We start from the raw sequence: 25,244 nt of genomic DNA on the forward strand, positions 1-25,244 counted from the left end.
CCCTTCCCCTGCCCGCTCCCCGCTCCCCACAACCTGCGCAACACACCTCCCTGCCTGTTCCCCCACCTGTGCCCGCCCAGCCCGCTCCCTCTCACCCAGCTCCTGCCTGCACCCCTCCCCCCTCAGCCTGCGCCCCCCTCTTCCTCCAGCCTGTACAACCCCTTCCCCTGCCTGCTCCCCTCTCCCCACAGCCTGCACAACACGCCTCCCTGCCTGCGCCCCCCACCTGTGCCCCCCCAGCCTGCCCCCTCTTCCCCCAGCTCCTGCCCTCCCCGCACCCCCTCAGCCTGCGCCCCCTCTCCCACAGCCTGTGCCCCCAGCTCCTGCCTGCACCCCTCCCCCTCAGCCTGCGCCCCCTCTTCCCTCAGCCTCTACAACCCCTTCCCCTCCCTGCTCCCCTCTCCCCACAACCTGCACAACACGCCTCCCTGCCTGCGCCCCCCACCTGTGCCCCTCCAGCCTGCCCCCTCTTCCCTCAGCTCCTGCCCTCCCCCTCAGCCTGCGCCCCCTCTTCCCTCAACCTGTACAACCCCTTCCCCTGCCTGCTCCCCTCTCCCCACAACCTGCACAACACGCCTCCCTGCCTGTGCCCCCCACCTGTGCCCCTCCAGCCTGCCCCCTCTTCCCCCAGCTCCTGCCCTCCCCCTCAGCCTGCACCCCCTCTTCCCTCAACCTGTACAACCCCTTCCCCTGCCTGCTCCCCTCTCCCCACAACCTGCACAACACGCCTCCCTGCCTGCGCCCCCCACCTGTGCCCCTCCAGCCTGCCCCCTCTTCCCCCAGCTCCTGCCCTCCCCCTCAGCCTGCGCCCCCTCTTCCCTCAACCTGTACAACCCCTTCCCCTGCCTGCTCCCCTCTCCCCACAGTCTGCACAACACACCTCCCTGCCTGCACCCCCACCTGTGCCCCCCAGCCTGCCCCCTCTCCCACAGCCTGCGCCCCCAGCTCCTACCTGCACCCCTCCCCCTCAGCCTGCGCCCCCCTCTTCCCCCAGCCTGTACAACCCCTTCCCCTGCCCGCTCCCCTCTCCCCATAACCTGCACAACACGCCTCCCTGCCTGTGCCCCGCAGCCTGCCCCCCTCTCCCCACAGCCTGCACAACACGCCTCCCTGCCTGCGCCCCCAGCTGTGCCCCCCCAGCTCCTGCCTGCACCCCTCCCCCTTCAGCCTGCGCCCCCCTCTTCCCCCAGCCTGTGCACCACCCACCGCGCCTGCCCCCCTCCCACAACAGCCTCCGCTTCCCCTGACTCCGTCGCTCTCACTCTCGGTTTCTCCTCAGTCAGAGGCTGTCTGCTCCAGTCGCTCCCATGGCTCAGCTGGCGCCCTACTTCAAGCCGGTGAGTCTCTCTCTCTGGCGGGGGGTGGCACGGGGAGAGGGACCCCTGGGCTTGGGTGGGGAATGGGGGGCAGGGGGAGAGGGACCCCTGGGCTTGGGTGGGGCATGGGGGGCAGGAGAGAGATTGGGGAGAAAACAGGAAGAGTTATTTCTTGTCCCCTCCTCCCACCCCCGTTTTGTAGCCACTGAAGTGTTTCTTGGGTTTCTCTGTTATCCCCAAGTTGCTCGCCCCTGCTTGAGTTGGGAGCCATCACTCCTCCCAAGCCCCCTTCTGGGCCAGGCTGAGTCACACGCTGAAAGTGACCAAGGGCCAGATTTCCCAAGGTGTGTCAAGCGCCACAGATGAGCACCTAGTGGGATTTTCAAAAGCAACCGGGCACCTCGAATGGTCCCTTAGAATATGCGCTAGTGACTTATGCTAAACCAGTGGTTCTCAACCAGGGGTACGTGTAGCCCTGGGGGTACTCAGCGGTCTTCTAGGGGGTATATTGACTCATCTACATATTTGCCTAGTTTTGCAACAGTCTACATAAAAAGCACTAGCAAAGTCAGAACAAACTGAAATTTCATAGACAATGATTTGTTTATACTGCTCCGTATGCTAGACACTGAAATGTAAGTACAATATTTATATGCCATCTGATTTATTTTATAATGATATGGTAACAATGAGAAAGTCAGCAATTTTTCAGGAATAGTGTGCTGTGACACTTTTTGCATTTTATGTCTTATTTTGTAAGTTTTTAATTGAGGTGAAACAAGACAAATCAGACCCTAGAAAGGGGTACAGTAGTCTGAAATGGTTGAGAGCCACTGTGCTAATCTATCTTCTCTTCACCCCTGTATTTAGCTGTGACACTCCGAGTACCTTTCCCAGACCCAGAGTTCTGTGTAGCTGGAAAGCTTGTCTCTCTCACCAACAGACATTCATCCAATAAGAGAGATTACCTCATCCACTTTGTCTTATCCAGGCACCAAACTCGTAAACGTTTTTGAAAATCCATTAGGCCCCTATCTATATCTTTAGGCCCCTAAATACACTGGGAAATGTGGCCCCAAGTGTCCCGGGTCTGGTAGAGAAAGTAATATGCCACCAGGGTTCATAAGGCAGTGAAAGGGGATGGGGTCACAGCGGTTCATGGAACAGATCCTGGGCAGTCTTCCTTGGAAAAGACATTGGGCCCAACGTATCGCTGCTCTAAACAACAGTCATACCAGGGACACATTTGTCCCAGTGGCTGCATTTCTCACTTTTGGACTAATGCATTTCACAGCTTCTTGGAAAAAGCCAGGTGCTCTTTAGGAAATATGATTCTCCACTACCCTGCACCTTGTGTATTCATCTACATCTGCGTGCAAAACACTGTCAAATCAGAATCTCTGCCGGCAATATCTTTGTACACCCACTTTGCACAGGTGCAAATAACTACCTCAGATAGAGGCAGAGGAGAATCAAGACCCCATGTTTCCTGAGTGCATCTCTGAGGGACAGGAAATGGACAGCATTGAGCAACAACCCAGAGACCCAAAATCGAAAGGCTCATTGCTTCCGGGGTTGGGGTGATGAATGATCACAGCAAAGAAATCTGTTGAAGCAAGAGGAAATCTGTCTTGTTAGGTTCCTTACAAATAAATGCTTGCAAGTTTTGCACCTATAATCTTCTCTTCGTATTATTCTTTTACCATTGATATAGGAAATTGAAGCATGCTTACACTCAAGTCCTCTGACAAAAAATGTTACACATGAAAGAACTAAGCCTGAGAGAAAAAGAACCTCAGATTAAAAAAAACAACTATTTTTTAAAACCACAAAGTCAGTGTTTGTTGTGTGAAAACTGGAATGAACTTGTTTTTATACTTCCGTATGCAGAATAGATATAGTCTTCTTAGGTAACGTTGTTGGGCTGTTTGCTTGTTTTTTTACTTCATGCAACTTCCCTTTTTGTTTTGAGCTTCCGAGTACCACTTGGAGAGTCTTCTTCCAAAGCTACTATTCAAGCTTCTCTGAGTAGGCTAGTATAGGGTGTTTTTGCCTCTTCTTACTCCTGGATCAGTGATATTGTATCTGAGGGCATGTCTACACTACAAACTTAAGTCAACCTATGTTAGGTCAATTTACAGCCACCACAGTAATGACTGCAGTGGTTCACGCTTACACTACCCTCCTTCTGTGGGTGATGTGTGTCCTCACCAGGCGCGCTTCCACCAACTTAGGGAGGCAGGGGGGCTGACAGCCTGGGCTCTCAGCTCTGGGCGCAGCTCCCCACCGGGAGCCCACCTGACCGCTGGGCTCCCCGCTGGGAGCACAGCTGCCCCTGGGTTCTCAGCTCCATGTTCCTCTCTGGGAGCATGGGAGCTGCCCCGTGCAGCGGGGCTCACAGCTAGGAGTGAGGAACCAGGCAGGCACAGCCCGGATCGGAGTGGGGAACCCAGGCAGCAGCCTGGCTGGGAGTGGGGAGCTGGGAACCTGGTGGGCAGCCAGGCTCTAGCTGGAGTCCCAAACCACCCCAGGCTGACAGCCCTAGCAGTGAGCAGCTTTCTTGTCACATTTACAGATGGAGAAACTGAGGCACAGGAAGGGGAAGTGACTTGCCTGAGGTCACCCAGGACGCTGGCGGCAGAGCTGAGAGTTGATCCCAGGTGTCCTGAACCAATCCATTATCCTGTCCACCAGGCCACACTGCCTGGTAGGAAGGAATGCTGACTGTTACCACTAGGATCGACAGAGCTTTTAGCTGTTTCATCTTACGTAGCTAGGCTGCAAGGGACAAGCCTTTACACAGAAAAGTCATGCTCTTTAGGAACAGTCCTCAGAGAGAAATTTTGCGGCATACTGACTTCCGTTCATCAGGCTGGAATTTAGTGATTTGTCGGGCAGAGGAATCTAAATCCACAGCCAGATGAATGGGAGATGAACACCAATTCAGGATTAGAAAAGTGATTTAAATATTGTAACCCTTTAATGTACACTGTGTTGCTTTCTTTCTATTCCCCAGTCTCTCCCATTTACTGGCCCTATTCATGGCAGTCTTCGTGATGGCTTGATGGTTATCATCAGTGGAACTGTTCTTCCGCCATGTGACAGGTGTGTGCTTGTAGGTATACATCTGCTCCACTCCTGTGCCTCAAATGAACTGTTGAGAATAATGGAATGTTTCTACTCCCTGGAGCATGACCCGGAAGAGGTCATGAGGTTAGCTCTAGTGACTCAGAGGAGTTTATCTGTGCTAAAGTTTCCCCCATTCCCAGAAATACTGATCCAGTTCTTATCTGTTGACACAGAGTCGTTCAGATACGGCTTTGAGAGCGTGCAGATATCATGTATGAAAAGATGGTGAACTGTCCATTGCTGATAGCTCAGAGATCCAAATTCGAAAGCGTTTTGAGTTCCTGGATCAGGCCATCAGAGTCTATATGTGTCATAGAATTGATATTCTCGTCTCGTTGGTGTCCAGAGATATAAAGACTTGATGCACAAATACTGTAGGTGAATGTGTATCCATTACTGGATTTAGACATACAACTAACATCACTGCAGTACGGTACTCCCTCTGCGGACCATCTTTATTGCATACAGAATATAATCCCCGATTCACTAAAGCACTTGCTAAACCTTAAACACATGAGTAATCGCATCTCTATTCAGAAGAATATTTGAGATTAAGTACTTTCCTGAACTGGGGCTTTAAAAAGGCAAGTTAGAGTTCACATCTTTTGGTGTAACATAAACTAGTCACATTACTATTTTTAGGTTCCTTTATAAAAATCGTGTGACCAAAACATCGCTTCGTCTCCTCCACCCTATTCTCCCAATATGAGCCTGATCCGTCAAGCTGCTATTCTCTTGAGTAATTTTTACTACTTTAAATCAACAGGACTACGCAAAGGGATAGGGTTTGCAAGATCAGGCTTGACGTTACTATCATTGATACTATACGAAATGCACCTTTGAGAGATGTGCTATCGCAGCAATAAATAGTTCCAATCTTATAATATGCCAATCACGCAGTTACCTCAGAAGGAAGGTCAGTTAAAACAATGGAAATATCTCAAGAGGCTCAGTAGCGTTGAAACATGCATTGTAAATATTCAGGTTGTTGGTTTGAGCCCTGATCCCACAAATATTTACTACTGGGAATAGTCCTAAACATTATGATTAATTCATATTATACAATTCAACATTATAATTAATAAGTTCAGTGGGACTAGTCATGGGAAAAAAATCTCTGCCCAGAAGTAAGTGTTTGGAGGATCATAACCTTAGTTGGTTTTCAGCAGGATAAAATCAGTTAGAACAGGCTTAACTACTAAGTATGAACACTGTGAGGTTTTTGTTGTTTGTTTTCACAGTAGAATAGACTGTGATCCTAAATTACTATGTTGCTTTAGACTTTCCACGCAGAAATGTTGTAATGACAGAAGAGACATCTTTGAGAGGGAGCAGAGGCTAGTCCTCTAGAAAGACTATTTTGGATACAAGTGAGAGCACACTAGATTTCTTAACTATGCTCAGTTTAGTTCATCTTTGTACGTTTTTCCTTCACAGGTTCCAGATAGACTTTCAGTGTGGATCCTGCCCAATTCCTCAAGCTGATATTGCTTTTCATTTTAACCCACGATTCGAAGAGGGTGGATATGTGGTTTGCAATACTTTTGAAAGACAGACTTGGGGAAAAGAGGAGAGGAAATATGAAATGCCTTTTTTTAAAGGTCACCCCTTTGAGATTCGGGTTTTGGTAAAACACGACTCATTCCTGGTAATTTTTTTAATACTGTATTTTACTTGAAAATTATTTTTAAAATGGCTATTCTGCTGAATCAAGGAACATTCTCACATGTAAAGAGTTATATTAAAACAATTCTCTTTTAAAGGGAATCTTTAATGGGAGTCTTTCCATTTATTGGAATGGGAATGGACTAAAACTCTGTGCTTACTTTTGCATTTTAGGCCCTGATGCTGGAAACACTCGTGTCCATGTTTAATTTTACACATGTGAGAAGTCCCATTGACTTCAATGAGACTGCTCAGATGTGTAAAGCTAAGCACCGGCATATGTGTTTACAGGACTGTGGCCTTAATCCATTTAGACAATTGAAAGACTAGTCAGTTTTGCCCGAGTTCTTCGTCAGTTTCTAGTGAATTTCGCTTTTGGGTTCCCAGGTACTAGCACAGTGCTGCAGTGTTTCCGTTACAAAAGCTGCAGGGAAATGTTGGTTTATTTTGAATTGTTTCTTTGATTTTTGTAAAACTTCATAGAAATATTTCTATTGTTCTTAGGTTTTGTAATTTTTTTTTAAAACAAACCTTACATTTTCTTATGGGCACGAGATGTTATCCTTTATCCCAAAAGAATAACTTCTGATTTTTACACATGGCAGGTTGCTGTAAATGGAAAGCACTTTGTGGAGTACAAGCACCGGATTCCACTTTCCAAAGTGAACAACCTTAGTGTGTCTGGGGGTGTGGAAGTGGCAGTCATCAGCTTCCAAGATACTACTGTAAGTGCCGATTGCATGTATTATTGTGTTTCAGAACCACGAGGTGAACTGGAGAGACTCTAGTATTTGCAGATTTGGGGCATGATCCAGTGAGAATCTGAGTATATCCTATGGGTTTCTGAATATCTCAAACGGGTCTTGTCCCCACTAGTGCTCCCAGTGGTGGAGCTTTACCAGTGTTAGACTAACCGTGGGAAAAAAACATAAGCGTGGACAGAGTGCAGGTATTTTTTTATTGCCGTGTCATGCTCCAAGATGATAGAATGATAAAAAGCCAATGCTTGTCTGTTCTAGTGCTTCCAATTTTGCTGCCATCAATGAAACTGTAACTAAGCTAAACCAACAGTGGAAAAATTGCCAGCAAACTCAGTGAGCTCTGAGCTCAGCGTGGGATGAGGATGTTCAGATCCTTTCAGGAATCATTGGACCCATAGTCCTTAAACCCAATATTTTACTTGTAAAAAAAAAAACAAAACCTCTACTGTATTCCCGTATTTACTGAACTGGAGGCAAGCCTTTCAGGGAAATAGTAATGAGCCTTCAGCCAGACCATCTTGTGTTATAAACCTATTAAATATGAAAAGTCGGGGGACTGGATTGGAGACCTACAAGGAACTGATACGTGCCTACAAAGAACAAGTGGTGTCGCTGATTCTCATTCTCTCTGAGTCAGTAGTAGACCAATGCCTCAGCAGGGCGTTAGAAAAGGCTTCATTGTTTCGTGTATTTTTAAGGCCAGAAGGGACCATCAGATCATCCAGTCTGACCTTCTGAATATCACAGGCCATTACTTTTTACCCAGGACCTCTGTGTGAAGTACAAAGACATTAGTTAGACCATACCATTTTAGTCCTCTGGAAACTAAAATGTGTGTCATGGAAGACACCAAACTGCCTGTAATAAAGTGGTCATTAAGCGGTTAATGGGGTTTATTCAGAGCAGTGGTTTTCAGCCAGGGGTACACGTACCCTTGGGGGTACACAGAGATCTTCCCGGGGGCACCATCAACATCAAATATTTGCCTGGTTTTGCAACAGGCTACATAAAAAGCACCAGCGAAGTCAGTACAAACAAAAATTTCATACAGACAATGACTTGTTTATACTGCTCTGAATACTGAAATGTAAGTACTATATTTATATTCCAGTTGATGTATTTTATAATTATATGGTCAAAATGAGAAAGTCAGCCATTTTTCAGTTATAGTGTTGTGTGACAGGTTTGTATTTGTATGTCTGATTTTGTAAGCAAATAGGTTTTAAGTGAGGTGAAACTTGGGGGTACACAAGATAAATCAGACTCCTGAAAGGGATACAGTAGTCTGGAAAGATTGAGAGCCACTGGCTCAGAGTATGATGGTTTGAGCCATGCTCCACCCTTACTTCATTTCCTGTTTAATTAGTGTGTGTTTTTCACCCCCTCCCCCCGTCTGTATATAGTTGAGTAAAGCAGCAAGTTCCCAGCCTGCAGTACTGTAAGCAAAGTGTGTTTCTTGTGCACTGAATGGTCCCTTTACAAAACTGTCACCAGTGCCCGAGGCCCTTGCAATGACAGGGAATTATTTGGTGAGATATGCCTAGATGATCTCAGCAGGTGAGTGACACTCCGTGGTGCAGGGGAAGGCAAAAGAAACCCCAGGGTCCCAGCCAATCTGATCTGGGAGGAAATTCCTTCTCAACCCCAGCTCTAACAATCAATCTGACCTGGGTATGTGAGCAAGAGACAGCAGCCAGGCATTTATAAACGCTGGGCTGTTGCAGGGACCGTCTTTCAAATCAGATGTGAAACCTCGGTGCTGACCCGTTCTCTGTGTTAAAGATCCTGGCTCTTCTTGCAAAAGTTAGGGGTGTGAACCCTCCTTTCCTGTCCAGATTCCAATGTAGGTAAATTAATTCTTCCTGCGGGAGTTCTCTCTGCAGTTTCGGTTGGACACAATATACCTTCTTTGTATCCTCTGCCGTTTTACAGTGTAGTGGTGCTCGGAAAAACTGCAGCCCTAGGTGTGCTGGTAATTGAGTGCGGGGTGAAGTAATGTGAGGATTGTATTGTGAAGCTTAATTAGTTAATGTTCCTAAAGTACTGTGAGATCCTTGGATCTGTGCAATTCCCTAGAGAAGTATGAAGTGTTAGGAATAATATCAGTCTCTTGCAGAGATGTACTTACAACTAAGGGCATGGCTACACTTGCAAGTTACAGCGCATTAAAGCAGCCCAGTGCTCTCTAACTCACAACGCGTCCACACTGGCAAGGCACGTAGAGCGCTCTGACTCCATGGCTACGGTGCTGCTGGTCTCCACCTCAGCGAGTGGAATAACGTTTGCTGCGCCCCCTCTGGAGCGTCACGGCGCCAGTGTGGACACCCTGGTCTGTTAATGCTCTGTGATCGGCCTCCAGACGTGTCCCACGATGCCTGTTCTAGCCACTCTGGTCATCACTTTGAACTCTACTGCCCTGCCCTCAGGTGACCAACCGTCAGACCCGCCCTTTAAATTCTCTGGGAATTTTGAAAATCCCCTTCCTGTTCGCTCAGCCAGGCGTGGAGTGCTCTCAGCGAATCTTTCCGGGTGACCATGCCCCCACGCGCCAGGCGATCCCCAGTATGGAGCAATGGCGAGGTGCTGGACCTCATCACTGTTTGGGGGGAGGAAGCTGTCCAGTCCCAGCTGCGCTCCAGCCGTAGGAATTATGATACCTTCGGGCAGATATCAAGGGACATGCTGGAAAGGGGCCATGACCGGGATGCACTGCCGTGCAAGGTTAAAGTGAAGGAGCTGCGGAATGCCACCGCAAAGCCCGAGAGGCAAACCGCCGCTCCGGTGCTGCCCCTGTGACCTGCCGTTTTTACAAAGAGCTGGACGCAATACTTGGGGGCGACCCCACCTCCATGCCGAGTACCACCATGGACACTTCAGAGCCCAGTTCAACAAGGCGGGAAGAGGAGGAGGAGCAAAGCGGGAGCGAGGGTGCTGAGGCGGAGGAAGACACCCCGGCATCCGTAGATGCATGCAACCAGGAGCTGTTCTCAAGCCAGGAGGAAGGTAGCCAGTCGCAGTGGCCAGTGCTTGGAGAAGGACAAACACCAGAGGAGGTTCCCGGTAAGCGGCTTTTATTTTGGGAAGGAAGTTGTTCGGTGCGGGCTCTTGGGGCAAGGAGGGTTAGGGCCGCAAGCATGCCTAGATGCGGAGTAGGGCGTTGAGGTGCTCTCTCACATTGCAGTAATTGGCCTCAGTGATCTCTTCAAAGTTCTCATCCAGAACTTGGGCAATGCGCTTGCACAGTTTTGTTTCTTTTCAATAAATGCATTTTCTTTTCATTAAATGGATTTTTTTTTTGCTTTGAAAACATTCTTTATTATTGCAGAACGTAAAAGATACCGTAGCCCAGGAAAGCAACAGGCCCTGCAAGTCAGTGTATCATGCGTAGCAAACACAGATTCTACTAACATTGGAACCACCACCTTTCACTCCCGTGCAGGGCACCAGACATTACTGGTGGCTTTCCGCCTCAAATTGCTCCCTCAAGGCATCCCGAATCCTTTCAGCCCCATGCTGGGCCCCTCTAATAGCCCTGCTCTCTGGCTGTTCGAATTCAGCCTCCAGGTGTTGAACTTCCCAGTTTCATGCCTGAGTGAATTGTTCACCCTTCCCTTCACAAATGTTATGGAGGGTACAGCACGCGGATATAACCGCGGGGATGCTGTCATCAGCCAGGTCCAACTTCCCATACAGAGAGAGCTAGCGGCCCTTTGAACAGCCAAAAGCACACTCCACAGTCATTTTGCACCAGCTTAGCCTGTTGTTGAACCGCTCCTTGCTGCTGTCAGGGCTCCCTGTGTAGGGTTTCATAGGCCATGGCAATAAAGGGTAATCAGGGTCTCCAAGGATCACAATGGGCATTTCGACTTCCCCTACGGTGATCTTCTGGTCTGGGAAAAAAGTCCCAACTTGCAGCTTCCTGAACAGGCACGTGCGTCATGCACCTTTCTGGGCCAGCCTGCGTTAATGTCAATGAAATGCCCACGGTGGTTCACAAGCGCCTGGAGAACCATAGAGAAATACCCCTTCTGATTAACGTACTCAGAGGCTAGGTGGGCTGGTGCCAGAATTGGAATATGCATCCCATCTATTGCCCCTCCGCAGTTAGGGAAACCCATTTGTGCAAAGCCAGCCACAACGTCATGCACGTTACCCAGAGTCACGGCTCTTCTGAGCAGGATGCGATTAATGGCCCTGAAAACTTGCATCAACACGATTCCAACAGTCGACTTCCCCACTCCAAACTGGTTAGCGACCAATCGGTAGCTATCTAGAGTTGCCAGCTTCCAGATTACAATAGCCACTCGCTTCTCCACCGTCAGGGCAGCTCTCAATCTCGTGTCCTTGCACTGTAGAGTGGGGGCGAGCTCAGCACACAGTCCCATAAAAGTGGCTTTCCTCATCCGAAAGTTCTGCAACCCCTGCTCTTCATCCCAGACTTGCATGACGATGTGATCCCACCACTCAGTGCTTGTTTCCCGAGCCCACAAGCACCATTCCACGGTGGTGAGCATGTCCGTGAATGCCACAAGCAATCTCGTGTCATATGCATTACTTGCATCGATATCATCGTCGGAGTCCTCACCATCACTTTGGATCTTAAGGAGTAACTCGACTGCCAAACGTGATGTGCTGGCGAGATTCATGAGCATATTCCTCAGCAGTTCGGGCTCCATTCCTGCAGACCGAAAGGGAAGACAGAGCACGCAGTACAAAAAACATTGAAAGATGGCTCCAATTGTGGATGGAAGCAGAGAGATTGCTGGGATGCGAACCGATGCATCACGGGGCGTTGGGACAGGACCCAGAATGCCCCACACCCTCCGCACCCTTCCCACAAGCTACAGCACCAGAATGGGACGAGGTGCTCTGTGGGATAGCTGCCAACAATGCACTGCTCCCAATGCCGCTGCTAGTGCCGCAAATGTGGACATGTCCGTGTGCTTGCAGCTGTCAGTATGGACAGACTGCCGCGCTTTCCCTACTGCACTCCACGAAGGTTGGTTTAACTCAAAGCACTCTACATTTGCAAGTGTAGCCATGCTCAAAGGGTATCTCTGGGAGAATTGTCCAGTTTTTTTTATTTGTATAACAGCTGTGGTGTTTACTGTTTTCTGGGGGGAGGGAGGGAAATATAAATGACTTCAGAGAATAAAAAAAAACCCTCTAGATTCTAGTAATTAAGAAACCTGCTTTTATAATAAGATTTTCCATGCTGAGAGCAAAATATAACAGTGCACAATGACATAAATATTTCATAATCTAGTATATGACATTTATTTAATCCTTCACAAAGATCTCTGGAATAGTTAGTATTTAATATACAGCGATTGTCTTATTGAATCAAATTTTACAGGTGCATTTGAGTGAGCATTCTTAATTTGTAACCTAATTGAAAAACTAAAGCCACCCATTGTTTTCCCATATTATGATTCCTGTTTCTTTGCAATAATCCTACTGTTGTGTATAGATTCCCTCTCCCCCACTGATGTTTGAGCAAATGGGAAGGGGCAGTGTCTTCTCACTGCTTTTCTGGTGAATTAGACATTGGGCTGAATTAAGTACCACAGGAACTGTGTGTAATTCCCATGAACTTCAATGGATGCTAAATTTTCCATACTCCAGGGCTGACCTTGGCTCATGGTCTTTAATTTCTTTGCCCACTGATTCTCCATTGCAGATCCTGGTTTACTTTTGATGCATTGGGCAAGGAATTCACCTGAGGATTCAGGGAAAGAGTGCAGGATGCTAAGATCTGGTTCAAATCTAATTTTTTAACTCATGGTTGAAATAATTTTGATTGTGCAATCTAGTCCTAGTGAACACTGGGGCTACCTAACAGAACTAGCTCATTATTTGACACACACTGAAGAGTCTAGCAATGGATTAAAAGGATTATCACAGGAATACTGAGGAAACTCTCATGGTATTTACCCCTACGCCTGTCTGCTTCCAGTGCTGTCACCATTCGTTTGGAATAATAACTGCTGGAAAATTCATGACCATATATGTGTAAAATACAATTTTTTAAAAAAGAATAATCCATTTAAACAGCAATATTTAGGGGAAGAAGAGCAGGGTTGAGAATGCAATTCCAGCATGGTCACTGGGAGGGTGCATGTCATCACTACTGTGGAAATCTGTTGCTTAGAGTGTCTAAATATGTCCAACATATCTTACCCTAACAATCAGTCTAGTTCACTGTATTGCAGGAAATATAACTGTTTCTGCATCAGTACCTTTAATAGTAAATACTTATGGTCTGATGAGAAGGCAATTGCGTATCAAGTTTGTGGAAGAGTGTATACCCAGGTCTCCTGGAATCACTAGACCACATTACTTCTGTCAGCTGATTTTGCCATTCAGACAGGACTGTTAATTCAAGCCTTTTGGACTAATTTTTTCTTTTTCATAACATTTAGCCCCCAGGTGCTTGGTGTCCTAGATCAGCTGGGATCGTAAGTGTTTACTCTAACTTTGTGCACTTTATTCCTTTTGTTGGCTTGTATGAACCAAAGTTGGGAAACAGAGCAACTCTGACAAGCTCTATTTATTTCTTCACCCCACGAAAAATCAGAAGCAAGAATAGGATTCTGAATATTTTAATCAGAAAGAAACATATTGTCAGAGCACGCAAAGACAATAATGGCAATATGTGATAAGAGAGAAAAAAAATATCACAGTCTGGGCCTTCTTCATGATTTTTTCAGGGCTAATTTGTACGCTCACGACGATTCACCTGTTTTCTGTGTTGATAGTGCCTCCTAGTGGCTATTCTTTTATTTGTTAAGTACCAAGATTGTCTTTCGCTTTTCAGACCAATGCAGCTTTCCCACCTATACAGTTGGCTCCTGGATCAACATATAGTGTGAGTTTAAGTGATGCTGAATCCATTTGTATTAATTGAAGGGAAAATTTTCTGCTTGATTCAATGGGCTAAATAGAGTTCTCTTTTACACCATGTAAGTAGAAAATAATTAAATTTGCTTGACTAGTGTTAGTTTGGATTTTATTACATCAGTGTAACAGAGAGCAGAACATAGCCCAGCCCAATATTCTAGGTCTGCTAAGGCAAGCTTAGCAAGAACTAAAGCAGCCAACTTTTGTCTGCAATATTAAGACTCCAGACTGGTGCTTTTGGATGGATAGTAATGTGAAATGATTGTCTTGGGGTCCAATCCTGTGAGGTGCTGAGGACCCTCAACTTCCTTTGCTGTCAAGGAGAGTAGAATTAGACCAGTGTTTAGTGCTTTTGAGAATCCCATCCAAGTAGGATTGGGCCCTTTTCTTTGTTGTGTGTAGCTTCTGAATACTCTGCTCTCAGAATTCAGTGAGGTTGCGTGGGTGTCACTAAGAACAGAATTTGTCTCATTGGCTTTACTTTAGGCAGCACAGATAGAAAGCTTTTATTAATCAAATGTCTAAATAGGGATCTTGCGATATCCCCTTTCAAAATTGTCATTGGAACCTCCTTCCTCTCCCACTTTGAAAACCCTGGTGTGGTTTACAGACTTTTAAAATCAATACACAGAAGTAAAGCATAGTTAAAAGAACGAGTGGGTTACATTTAAGAATTGGAAGCGTGGCTCTCATGGAATTTGTAAGCACACTTTTGTTTTAACTCTGCCTGCTTATCAAGGCTGCCTGTTCAGATGTGTGAGATCTTTTCTCTTTTCCTTTCTGTTTGTTGTCAAATCCTGCTTTTCCACCTGGACCGTACCAGCCGCAAACTTATGTAAGTCTTTATAACATTATTTTGTGGTGGTTGTCACTGGGGAGGTGGGTACTTTTTAAATTTGAAGTGCTGAAAGATCAGGTGAAAAAGAATTCTGGCTGAGAATGTGATTTCGGAGAGCCGAAAGAGGGTCAGGAGAAGCGACTTCTCTGAATTGTCACATTGGGAAAGAATAATGCCCACTGGGTTATCCAACAGTCGAAAGGTTAGTCTACAGAACACCTTTCTTATGGAAAGGTTCCATACACCTGCGCTGCTGAGCCTGCATGCCTTGATTGCTACCTGGCATTCCAGTGGGGGTGGGAGGATTGAGTTAAATAAAACTAAAGGCCAACATTAAAAGTATAGTAGTGACCTCAGTGTGGTCTGGTGGGTCCCAGAGTCAGGTCACAAAAACTGATGCAGATGGATGGTCTCATTAGAAGAGTGGAAGCCAATGACTGAATGGGCCCTGGAGACCAATCTATTCCCTCACCCCCAACACTGAATTTCTTCTGCCATTTTGTTGCCCAGTCACCCAGTTCTGTGAGATCCTTTTGTAGCTCTTCGCAGTCTGCCTGGGCCTTAACTATCTTGAGTAGTTTTGTATCATCTGCAAATTTTGCTACCTTCCTGTTTACTCCTTTTTCCGGATCATTTATGAATCTGTTGAATAGGACTGGGCCCAGCCCGCTTCCCAGCCCTGTTGGACTAATACACGCTAACTCTGCTTAAGCTAGTGCTCTGTTCACAGCGACACATACCCAGGGGGTCAGGCCGGCTTGAACTCAGCTCACCTGAGCCACCCCGCATACGGCTGCAGCCACACTCCCAGTTTTAGCTCACTAGACCAAACAGAACTAGTGTATGTTTGTCTGCCTGTGCTGGGAAGCACTCTCCCCCTGAGAGTCGGAAGCTTGATACATTCAGTATTGCTTACCCTACAGTGCAGGGCAATGCCTAATGTATTGCAAGATTACTTGTGCTCCTTACAGGCGACAGACTCAACCTCTAAATGGACCTGAAACACCCTGACACTTTTGTTTCAGGATCTGTCTGACTTCCTTTGTCATTTGTTTTTAACTGATGTGCATTTATTAGACTCCCCCGGTGGGTGAAAATAAAAAGGAAGCTGCCAAGGCTAATTCTGGCACTTTGAGTGCAGAAGGTGGGGGCCTGACAGAACTTTAAAATGAATACTGGCCCCTCCCGGCTGGGATTAAACTCCCAAGGTTCCATCTTTTCTCTGACCTTGGCTTGGTAAATGCTGCCACCACCCAAATGCAAACCCCTTTGAGAGCCCAGGAAGGCGCACTTGGGAATTCCTTCCTGTGGGGTATCCTCAAAGCCCTTTCACGCACCCCCGTCTCCGGGGGAGAGCTGAGAAACAAAAACAAAGAAATCAGCTGTTGCCACCAGCTAACTAAAAACATGTGCAGAAAGCTCTTAAGACCCAAAAATCCAAATCCTGTTTTTAAAAAAAGGTAAATTTTATTAAAAACAAAAAGAAAGAAAATACATCTGGAAACTCAGGCTGCTGTTAGATTTTTAGAAGAGCAATTCCAAAAATTTAGCACCAAAATAGCTTTTGGGGGGGGGTCCAGCTTAAAGGTTACAAGCAAAACAAAAGCACCTGGGGTTAGCATAGAGGAATCCACAAGCCATAAAGAAATAACAAGAGATAAACCTAATCGCATCTTCCTAAACATTTCCTGATCTACTTACATATCTGGTTTCAGAGTAACAGCCGTGTTAGTCTGTATTTGCAAAAAGAAAAGGAGTACTTGTGGCACCTTAGAGACTAACCAATTTATTTGAGCATAAGCTTTCGTGAGCTACAGCTCACTTCATATCTGGGTTTTCCAATGAGCAGTTTCTAGGTATGATTCTGATGATTTTTCATACCTGGCTCCACTTCTTACAGCATAACTCCTATCCAGTTTACCTCTCAGCCAAGAGCTAACAACAGACAGACAAAGGGGGAGTTTTGTTTCAATTTTAAAAAGTTCTAGGCCTCCTACTGGCCCCTTTGTCCAGGTGCCCACTTACTTCCTTTTTAACCCTTTACAGGTAAAGCAAGTAGAGAACAGCTACTAAGAGGGATTTTATAGCTAACTGGCTGGCTGGGTGTCCATAAAGGAGAGCTAGTCCCTCCCTTCATTTATTACAGAAGCAAATATGTTCTGATTGATATTTTTTAAGCCTGTTTTCCTGTATCTTTCACTAGCCTGTGCCATACCACACTTTGATTCTTGGAGGACTTTGTCCATCAAGATCTCTCGTAATAACAGGGACCATTCCTCTTGATGCTGACAGGTAAGTAGCAGAGACAGCCCCATGTCTGCATTGCAGCCACATTTAGACTTCTCTGAAGTTCAGGGAAGATGCAGTTGTCAGTAAGGGTTTTTCCCCCCAGCATACAGCCATGGTTATATTTTAAATAGCTGCAATCCCTCTGCACACAAACACAGCTGCTGTTGACATGTCCTGGCATCCTTAAGATTTTTCCTTTACAACTGGCTGGTGTTTCTCCCTACATCTTTCCCCCTCAGCCTCAGTGGCTGCGCAACATGCTTGTATGCCTATAACAGCCACTACAAGTAGGCCAGTACAGCTGGTGTTTAATTAACAGTTTGGGGGATCAACTCCCGTTGACTTCCATGAGAGTGTTTGCATTGACTTCACTGAGAGTCAGTTGAGGTCACTCTTCCTTCCACTGACTTCAGTTTCAGCCAGCTTGTACATCCGAGAGTAAGATTTGGCTCTTGGTTTGCAAATTTTAGCCCTGATGGCAAATTTTGCCTGGGCTGTCAACTGCACCCTAGATTTCAGTGATGCTTAATGGCAGTGCAGAGGTCTGTCTGTGTGGAATCACTTGCTGAGTCGAGGTGTCTGTCAAGATACCTGGCTACAGATGCTGAGAGCTCTTGGAATCTCCTGGCCAGCTAATTCAGTCAGCACACACAGCTGTGACATTTTCACCCTGCAGACGGGAGGAAAGTAGTTCTTCTGAACAAGACAGAGCCTGCTTTTTTAGATCTCATTAGAAATTGTTGCACTGTTAATTAATCCTAGGAATGGGACGTTTCAGTCAAGGCATTTTATTACTAAAAATGACAGTGGTATATGACCAGGAGAGGACTGTACAACTTGAAGGTGCTAGTGTACATTGTATAAAAATGTATTTTCTCTAAAGCTTTTAAACTTTTTGATTAAGCCAAGCTCATTGTTGAGTTTAACATAATGAATACAATAGTGATGAGTCAAATTGTTGATCAGAATTTGTAAAGGGGCCTCAGCCAAGCATTTTACTTTGCACCAGCAATTAATTATGAGAATAATGAATTGCAAGCACAGATGGCCACATTTAACTGCCTGACTTGTAGTCACATTCAGGTAGCTGATTACCTGATTCTCAGAGGAGTGGGCTGCTTACAGCTTCCATGTAAGGTGAAGGGGAACTGCAGTTGCTCACCATCTTTGAAACTAAGACAGTAGGTGACTTAATGCTCTATAACTTGGGCCAACTATTAACTACTTGAAGCAGCCACAAATTGCAGCGGCAAAATAAAAGGGTGCATATTTTATTTAAGTGGCTTAAATGCATGTACTGTATTATTGTGCTTGATACTGACTTTGCATGTCACACCTTCTAGTTAATCATATTGTGTTCCCCAGTTAAAACTGTAGTGAATGGTGGTGTTTAAAAGTGAGGGGGTTTCATGCGTGTGATTTGTCTCCGGTGTGTTTAGATTCCATGTCAATCTGAAATGGGGCGAAGAAATTGCCTTCCATCTAAACCCAAGATTCTCTGAGAAGACCATTGTCCGCAACAGTTTCCTGCACCAGTGCTGGGGACCGGAGGAACGTGGCTTGCCAAGTGGCATGCCTCTCAGCCGTGGGCAGAGCTTCACAGTGAGCAAAACCATTTTAAACTAGTCACTCGTTATGCTCATTGACGAGGACATTTTGCTTTTGGCCTTTGAGGTCTTTACATTCACTTAGGCACATTTAGGAAGAGAAATAGCACCTTAAATTGTTAAGTGGTTAGAGGCTCTTGGTTGTCCAATTTGAGAACCTTTAAAGGGGCCTGATTTTTCAGAGGGCAAGTGCTTAGCACTCTCTGAAAATTAGGTCTTTTCAATGTGTCTCAAGCTGACAGCCCCAAAAGCCAGGTACTAAAATCCCTAGGCACTCTTGAAAGTTTAGGTCTGTATTCGTAGTAAGGATAACAGTAAAAGGACTACCAGTGCGTGTGCTTCAGGGAATAAGCCAGTGACCAGATAGCATAGAATAGAATTTCCCTCCATTTCGCTGTATGAAGGCTTTAGCATTCATATATATTCCTGCTGGCGGCAGGCTTCCCAGAGCGAGCGCTGGTCTGTACTAGAATTGTAAATCCCACTGTAATAACTCTTAGTGTTTGACATTTTCAGAGCTGTGGAGCCCAGTCAGCCCCATGGGGTAGGTGAGAAAATATCGATAACCCCATGTAATAGATGGGAAATCTTAAACATAGAGGTTAAATGACTTGCCTGCAGACACAGAGCAAACCAGTGAAAGCTGGCATCGGAACTCCAGGGCCCCTGACTCCAGTCCAGCGTTTGCTCTACCAGATCACACTGCTCCGGTGCTAGAATGATGACTACTATGATTTACAAGTGCAACTTTGCAAATGTATTTTTATAAAAGAGGGAGAAATTCATATATTTGATGCTTTCTATATATTTTTCTCCATAGCTATTGCTCATTTCTGAATGCCTGTTTATGGGATTTCTTCACTCTTTTTTTCCTCCCTTGGTTTGCAGATCTGGATTTTATGTGAAGCTTGCTGCTTTATGGTGACTGTGAATGGACACCACCAGTTTTCATACAACCACCGCGTTCTTAACCTGCAACAGATAGACAGGCTTGAAGTAGAGGGTGATGTTATGCTGACCTATGTTCAGGTTTAAAGATGAAATCCTACATACAATTTATATAACAGAGTCAGCTTCTGTGTATGCCTCCTAAAATTAGCTGTTTACTAGGGAATTTGCTACTGAAACTTAATCAAGAATCTAATTCTTTTTTTTTTATAACCACTTCAACCTAACTAGCAATCCTGCTATTTCTAGACCAACCCACGCTTTTTGTATAAGCTTTTTATATGCTAGAACTTTACTTCTGTTCAGATCATATTGTTCATTTTTTAAGCCTTTTTACTACGATGATACTTATGTTCCTTAATTTTGTAAGTGAATAATCAGGGATCTGTGCATTAAACTTAATATTAAAACATTTGGAGAAAATGTGTTAGTTTTTTTAATGAGTTCTGAAGAAACCATTCAAACTTAAGGTTGTGTTTTATCTTGATGGATAAAGATTCTGTCTACATTGCAAGTTACTGTGGGGAAAGGCAGGGTCTGCATCTACAGTGCACCAGCTTGCTGCACATTAAAGTCCCTCAACTTTCCCTGTGCTGTAGGAGAATTCACATGGGACGTTACTGAGCAGGAAGGTGGTACGCTGTAGACTCTCATGTGGCTTGTCCTGTAGTAACTTGCCAGGTAAGTAGGAAAAAGCCCAGGGAAACAGCAGCAAGGGGTAAGACTGTGCAGACCTTTGGTGCTTGTTAGAGGATCCCTGGGCTGGAACCCAGTGTGAAGGGTGGGCCTGGGTTTCCCTACCAGACACTGGGAAATGGCATAGGGTGTTGCAGATACCAGCTGGACAGCCCCTGTAATAGATCAGAACAGCTGAGTTATGGTGTTGGGCTGTGATTCAAAGATTAAGGACAGAAGGGACATTGTGCTCATCTAGTCCAGCAGTTCTGAAACTTCATTACACCGCAATCCCTTTCTGGCAACAAAAACTAAAACATGACCTGAGGGGGAGGGACAGGGAGCGAGCCTGAGCCCTGCTGTCCCAGGATGAAGCCCTCGGGCTTTGGCATCACCTCCCAGTGGCAGCACTTGGGTTTTGGCTTCAGCCTTCAGCCCCAGCAAGTCTAACACTGAACCTGGCAACCCCATTAAAATGGGGTTGTGACCCACAGTTTGAGAACCGTTGATCTAGTCTGATTTCCTGCGTAACACAGCCCGTACAATTTCATCATGTTATTCCTGCATCTAGCTCAGTGACTTGTAGTTGAATTAAAGCATATTTTCCAGAAAGAAAGCCAGACTTGATTTAAAAACTCCATGCCATGCAGTGTCTACCTCACCCAGGACTGGAGCGGTTCAAGGGGCGAGGCAGGCCAATTAACTGCCCAGGCTGCACCTGAAGTGGACAGGGAGCAGACCACTAACTGGAAGTGGGTTTAGCTGGGCAGGATCAGGAGGGACCTGTATAAAGCCCAGGAACTGTGAGCAGCTGCAAGGCAGTAGGCTACAGTCACTCCCTGGCCAAAGGGAGGTGTGTTGGGAGTGTGTGACAAGTAGTGGGGGGAAGTGGCCACGCAGTTGCCCCTGGTACGGGGGTGGTTAAGAGATTGTGGTGCACTGCCAAGAACTGCATTAGACAGTCACCTCTGATACAAGGGAGTGTGGCGAGCCATAGCAAAAAAACGAATGAAGGTGAAAAAGCCTTTTTTGCTGAGGGCACTTATAACTTCCCAGCCTGCACTCCAGAGTTACCGTCCCGGCAGAAGGGGACTGACAATCAGCAGGGATGGATCTAGACCCTGCTGAGGCAAGTGCTGGAGAACCAACAGACAGTGAGAGGCACATGGATACCCGCAAACCTCTTTGACATGGCTAACTGAACAGCAGCTGTATTTATTAGTTTCTTCCCGCAGGAGCTTACATAAAGACTGCAGGGAGTGAGATAAGAAGAGAGGTACCAGCACCAGGAGGCTGTGGGCCTGGCCAAAGCGGTGTTATGTCCGTGAATGAAGGGGACACCTAAACAGAGAGTGGCCCTACCTATACAGGCAGGAAAACGAGAAAGCCAAAAAAGTCTAACGTGGGAGGAGAACCTGAAGGGGAGGGGCCTGTTTCGCCTGTGGTCAGAAGGGGATGCCCATTTCTGAGTTGTGAGGGGAAGGCTAGCCCAAGAGGGGGCTAGACAAGAGAAGGCGGAAGAGTGGCCTACTCCCAAGAAAAGGCCAAGGATTTGTTTTAGGTGCCATGAGATTAGGCATAAAAAGAGGCACTGGCCTCTTAAGAAAGGGCGATGTAGCAAAGAGGAAGGCAGGGACCCCAGTGAAACAGGAAATAAGGAGGTGGTGTCTGGAGACCAGCATATGCCAGAGACCGTCAGGATAGACACGCTAGCAATGACTGTGGACCTTGCATGTGGTTATCCCACACACCCGGCAGGGGGTAGTAGGGAGGTAACAGATAAAATGATTGGGAGGGAGAGGGCCCAGACAGACATAGGAACTGTGTAGGCATAGGAACTGCTCCACACGGAAGTGGAGCAAGCTCTGGTGAGAATTCGGACCCTGAGTGAAAGGGTGGTGGGGGATCCTGTGGGGCAAGTGAAGGAGCTCCAGGGGAAGCTGGCGGCAGCAGAACAACCCCTGCAAATAGCTGAAGGAGACCTGAAGTTTCAAAAGGAAAAGTTTAGGGATGCCATGGAGGGTCAGTATAGAATCATAGAATCATAGAAGGTTAGGGTTGGAAGGGACCTCAGGAGGTCATCTAGTCCAACCCCCTGCTTGAAGCAGGACCAATCCCCAATTTGTGTCTCCTGATGGAGGAAGCATAACAAGAGAGGGATGGCCTGTGGGTACGGCAGGGGCTGGGCAGGAGGCATCCACACCCCTGAGAGGGAGGGTATGTGATGGGGTGTCCACCCCACATAGGACTGGAAGGGTTAAAGTGGTGAGACAAGCCAATTAACTACACAGGCTGCACTTGAAGGAGGAGACCAGGAGCAGGCCACTGATTGGAAATGGGCTCAGCTGCGTAGGAAAAGGAGGGGCCTGTAGAAAGCCCAGGAGCTGCGAGCAGCAAGAGGCTGTAAGGAAGTAGACTACAGTTACTCTGGGCAGAGGGAGTTTGGGTTGGCAAACCCAGCAAGAGAGGGCAGCTAGGTAAGTGGGGAAAAGGCCCAGGGAAAGAGCAGCAAGGGGTGGGACTGTGCAGAGCTTTGTTGCTTGTTAGAGGATGGCTGGGCTGGAACCCAGCGTAGAGGGTGGGCCTGGGTTCCTCTACCAGGCACTGGGAAATGACATAGGGTGTTGCAGATGGTCTGGAAGGACTTTGATTTCCCTGGAAGGGGAGGACCAAGCCACGAACAGGAAGCTGCAGCTTCAGGAGTTAAAGGGGCCACAGAGTGAAAGAGACAACACGCAGAGACCCCACCACAGGAGGGCAGTGCCTGGCAAGAGCTAATCCCCAGAGCTGACAGCAGGTGACACCCCATATTGTAAATGGACCCTATAACACTCTGAGTGATGGAGAATTTAATATCCCTTGGTAATCTGTTCCAATGGCTAATTATCATCACTGCTTAAAAAATGTGTATCTTAATTCCAGTTTGAACTTTGCTTACTCCAGCTCCCAGCCACTGGATTTTGTTATACTGGATTAAAGAGCCACTAATTAGGGCTGGGGATTTTAGAAGATTAGGGTTGGCAGAGACTTCAGGAGGTCATCTAGTCCAATCCCCTCCTCAAAGCAGGACCAATCCCAACTAAATCATCCCAGCCAGGGCTTTGTCAAGTCGGGCCTTAAAAACCTTGAAGGAAGCAGATTCCACCACCTCCCTAGGTAACCCATTCCAGTGCTTCACCACCCTCCTAATGAAAGTGTTTCCTAATATACATCCTAGACCTCCCCTACTGCTACTTGAGACCATTGCTTCTTGGAGCGGCTGGTGTTACTAACATCTCAAAGTACTAGGAGGTTTGTAAAAGGTAGTTTAATTTAGAAATATTTTTCCTGTAGTTTACAATGCTCTTTTCCATCTCCAAGGCTGAGTGAAGTTTAAGAGCCTATTTCTGGCTGAGGGTAGCTTTCCCTCGGTATTAGGGCTATGTATAAGTACTCTCCACTATTCAGCTTGCCCAAGCAGTGTATAATAATTATATGCCAGTTCTTTTATTCTTTAATTGAAATTGTTCTCACCCATCTCCTGTCTTTTTTTTTTTTTTCTGCTGTCTCCATTAAAGGAACACAAACCCAACTGTGTTTGAATCAAACATTTGAATCCATGATGCTCCAGTGGATTAAAAATTATATACACCAGGTTTACCTATGCCAAATTGTAATGTGGGATGGGAAAATAGTAACATCATAATTCTATATTATTACTAATTGTGTTGTGGTAGTAGCCAGAGGTCCCGGTCACAATCAAGGGTCCTTGTGTTAGGTGCTGTACGAACACATCGGAACCCACAATCCTTGCTCCAAGGATTTTACAATTGAAAGTGCTTGATCCAAGCTCCTTCAAGCCAAGAGAGAAACTCCCATTGATTTCAGTTGGCTTTGGATCAGACCTAAGCTTGGGGCTGTGATCCACAAGATGCTAAGTACCCTGGCCCCGATGCACCAAATCATGTACGTGACTTCAATTGGATTAATCACGTACTTAAACTTAAGCACGTTCTTAGGTGCTTTGCTGGATTGGAACCAGAACGTTGACGGGGTGAACCAGGCCTCTCCTGCCCCTTGTCAGGTGCCTTGCTGCCTGGGGAAAACCTCTTCCTCCTCCCCATGAAGGTGTCCTGCTGCATCTTGTGGTGCCAAAGGGCGGGCAGCAGGTGGAAGCCAATCAGGGCCCAGCAGCCCAGATAAAAAAGGGCTAGCTGCTTCTACTAGAGACCAGTTCTGGGTGAAGACAGGGCAGGGATGTCTCTCCTTGCCCTAACTCAAGTAACCTGGCTTGGACAGGAATCTAATCTTGATAGTATTTGCCTTGGGTCACTGAAGGACTAACATTTCTGTTATGGGCTTTAACACCCCAGTAGCTAGTTTGAGTTCAGTGTTAACTTGTTTTCTGTAATGCCTGCGCTGAGCTGGCTCCATGAGGTATCTGGTTCAGGTGACTCCTTGACCAGCGCCTTGTGCAGTGGAGGCTTTAGTGCCTTGGTTGTAGTCAGTCATCGAGGCTGTGTGTCGTAAAGGTGATGCTCACCTCTCCCATGGAGAGAATTCTGCTTTCTAAAGCAAGCTCATCTCCTGACTATGGAAGTAGGAGGGAGTTCTTATTCTGGCCTGAAGCACTATGAGACATGGCAATCAGATGCTTCACATGGAAAATATATGAAAGCTTGGTCTTAAAGGCCCTATCCTCCTCTGCCTTGGCCCTAAGACTTGTGTTTTTTCCCTGGTGCATGGCTAGCGTGAGGGGAGGAGGGTGGGAATTCACAGCTCTATGACATTTAAGTTATAACTAAGACATGTTCCATTTCCTATCTGGCTAAGTAACTATATGGCCCCCATCACTGTAGTATCTGAGCACCTCACAATCGTGGATTTTATCTTCACAACCCTTCTGTCAGGTGAGGCGGTATCCCCTACATTTACAGATGAAGAACTGAGACCGAGCAGGTTAAGGGATTTGCCCCAGGTGGCACAGCAAGTTGGTAGCTGGACCAGGAACTGAAGCCAGGCTTCTGAGTCCCATGCAGGCCTTAACCTCTAAACTTTCCTTCCTGAACAACTTCAAGTAGAGAAAGGGGGAAAAAATAGTTACATGATGGTCTTTAGTGTGTATGAAGGGTGCTGT

General features: G+C 46.5%; 1 protein-coding gene across 1 annotated transcript; it reads left to right on the plus strand.

The window, feature by feature from the left end:
• The first annotated feature begins 1,232 nt into the window (after positions 1-1,232).
• LGALS9 (galectin 9) lies at positions 1,233-19,859 on the plus strand. Its single transcript, XM_077836934.1, has 10 exons — positions 1,233-1,337; positions 4,333-4,421; positions 5,883-6,093; positions 6,716-6,835; positions 13,294-13,329; positions 13,689-13,776; positions 14,533-14,606; positions 16,813-16,901; positions 18,338-18,500; positions 19,394-19,859. Exons 1-10 carry the CDS (start codon positions 1,308-1,310, stop codon positions 19,538-19,540), a joined length of 1,047 nt encoding a protein of 348 aa, XP_077693060.1. The 5' UTR covers positions 1,233-1,307; the 3' UTR covers positions 19,541-19,859.
• The last annotated feature ends 5,385 nt before the right edge of the window (positions 19,860-25,244 follow it).

The sequence above is a fragment of the Eretmochelys imbricata genome, chromosome 17 (assembly GCF_965152235.1).
Source record: "Eretmochelys imbricata isolate rEreImb1 chromosome 17, rEreImb1.hap1, whole genome shotgun sequence".
Taxonomy (NCBI): domain Eukaryota; kingdom Metazoa; phylum Chordata; order Testudines; family Cheloniidae; genus Eretmochelys; species Eretmochelys imbricata.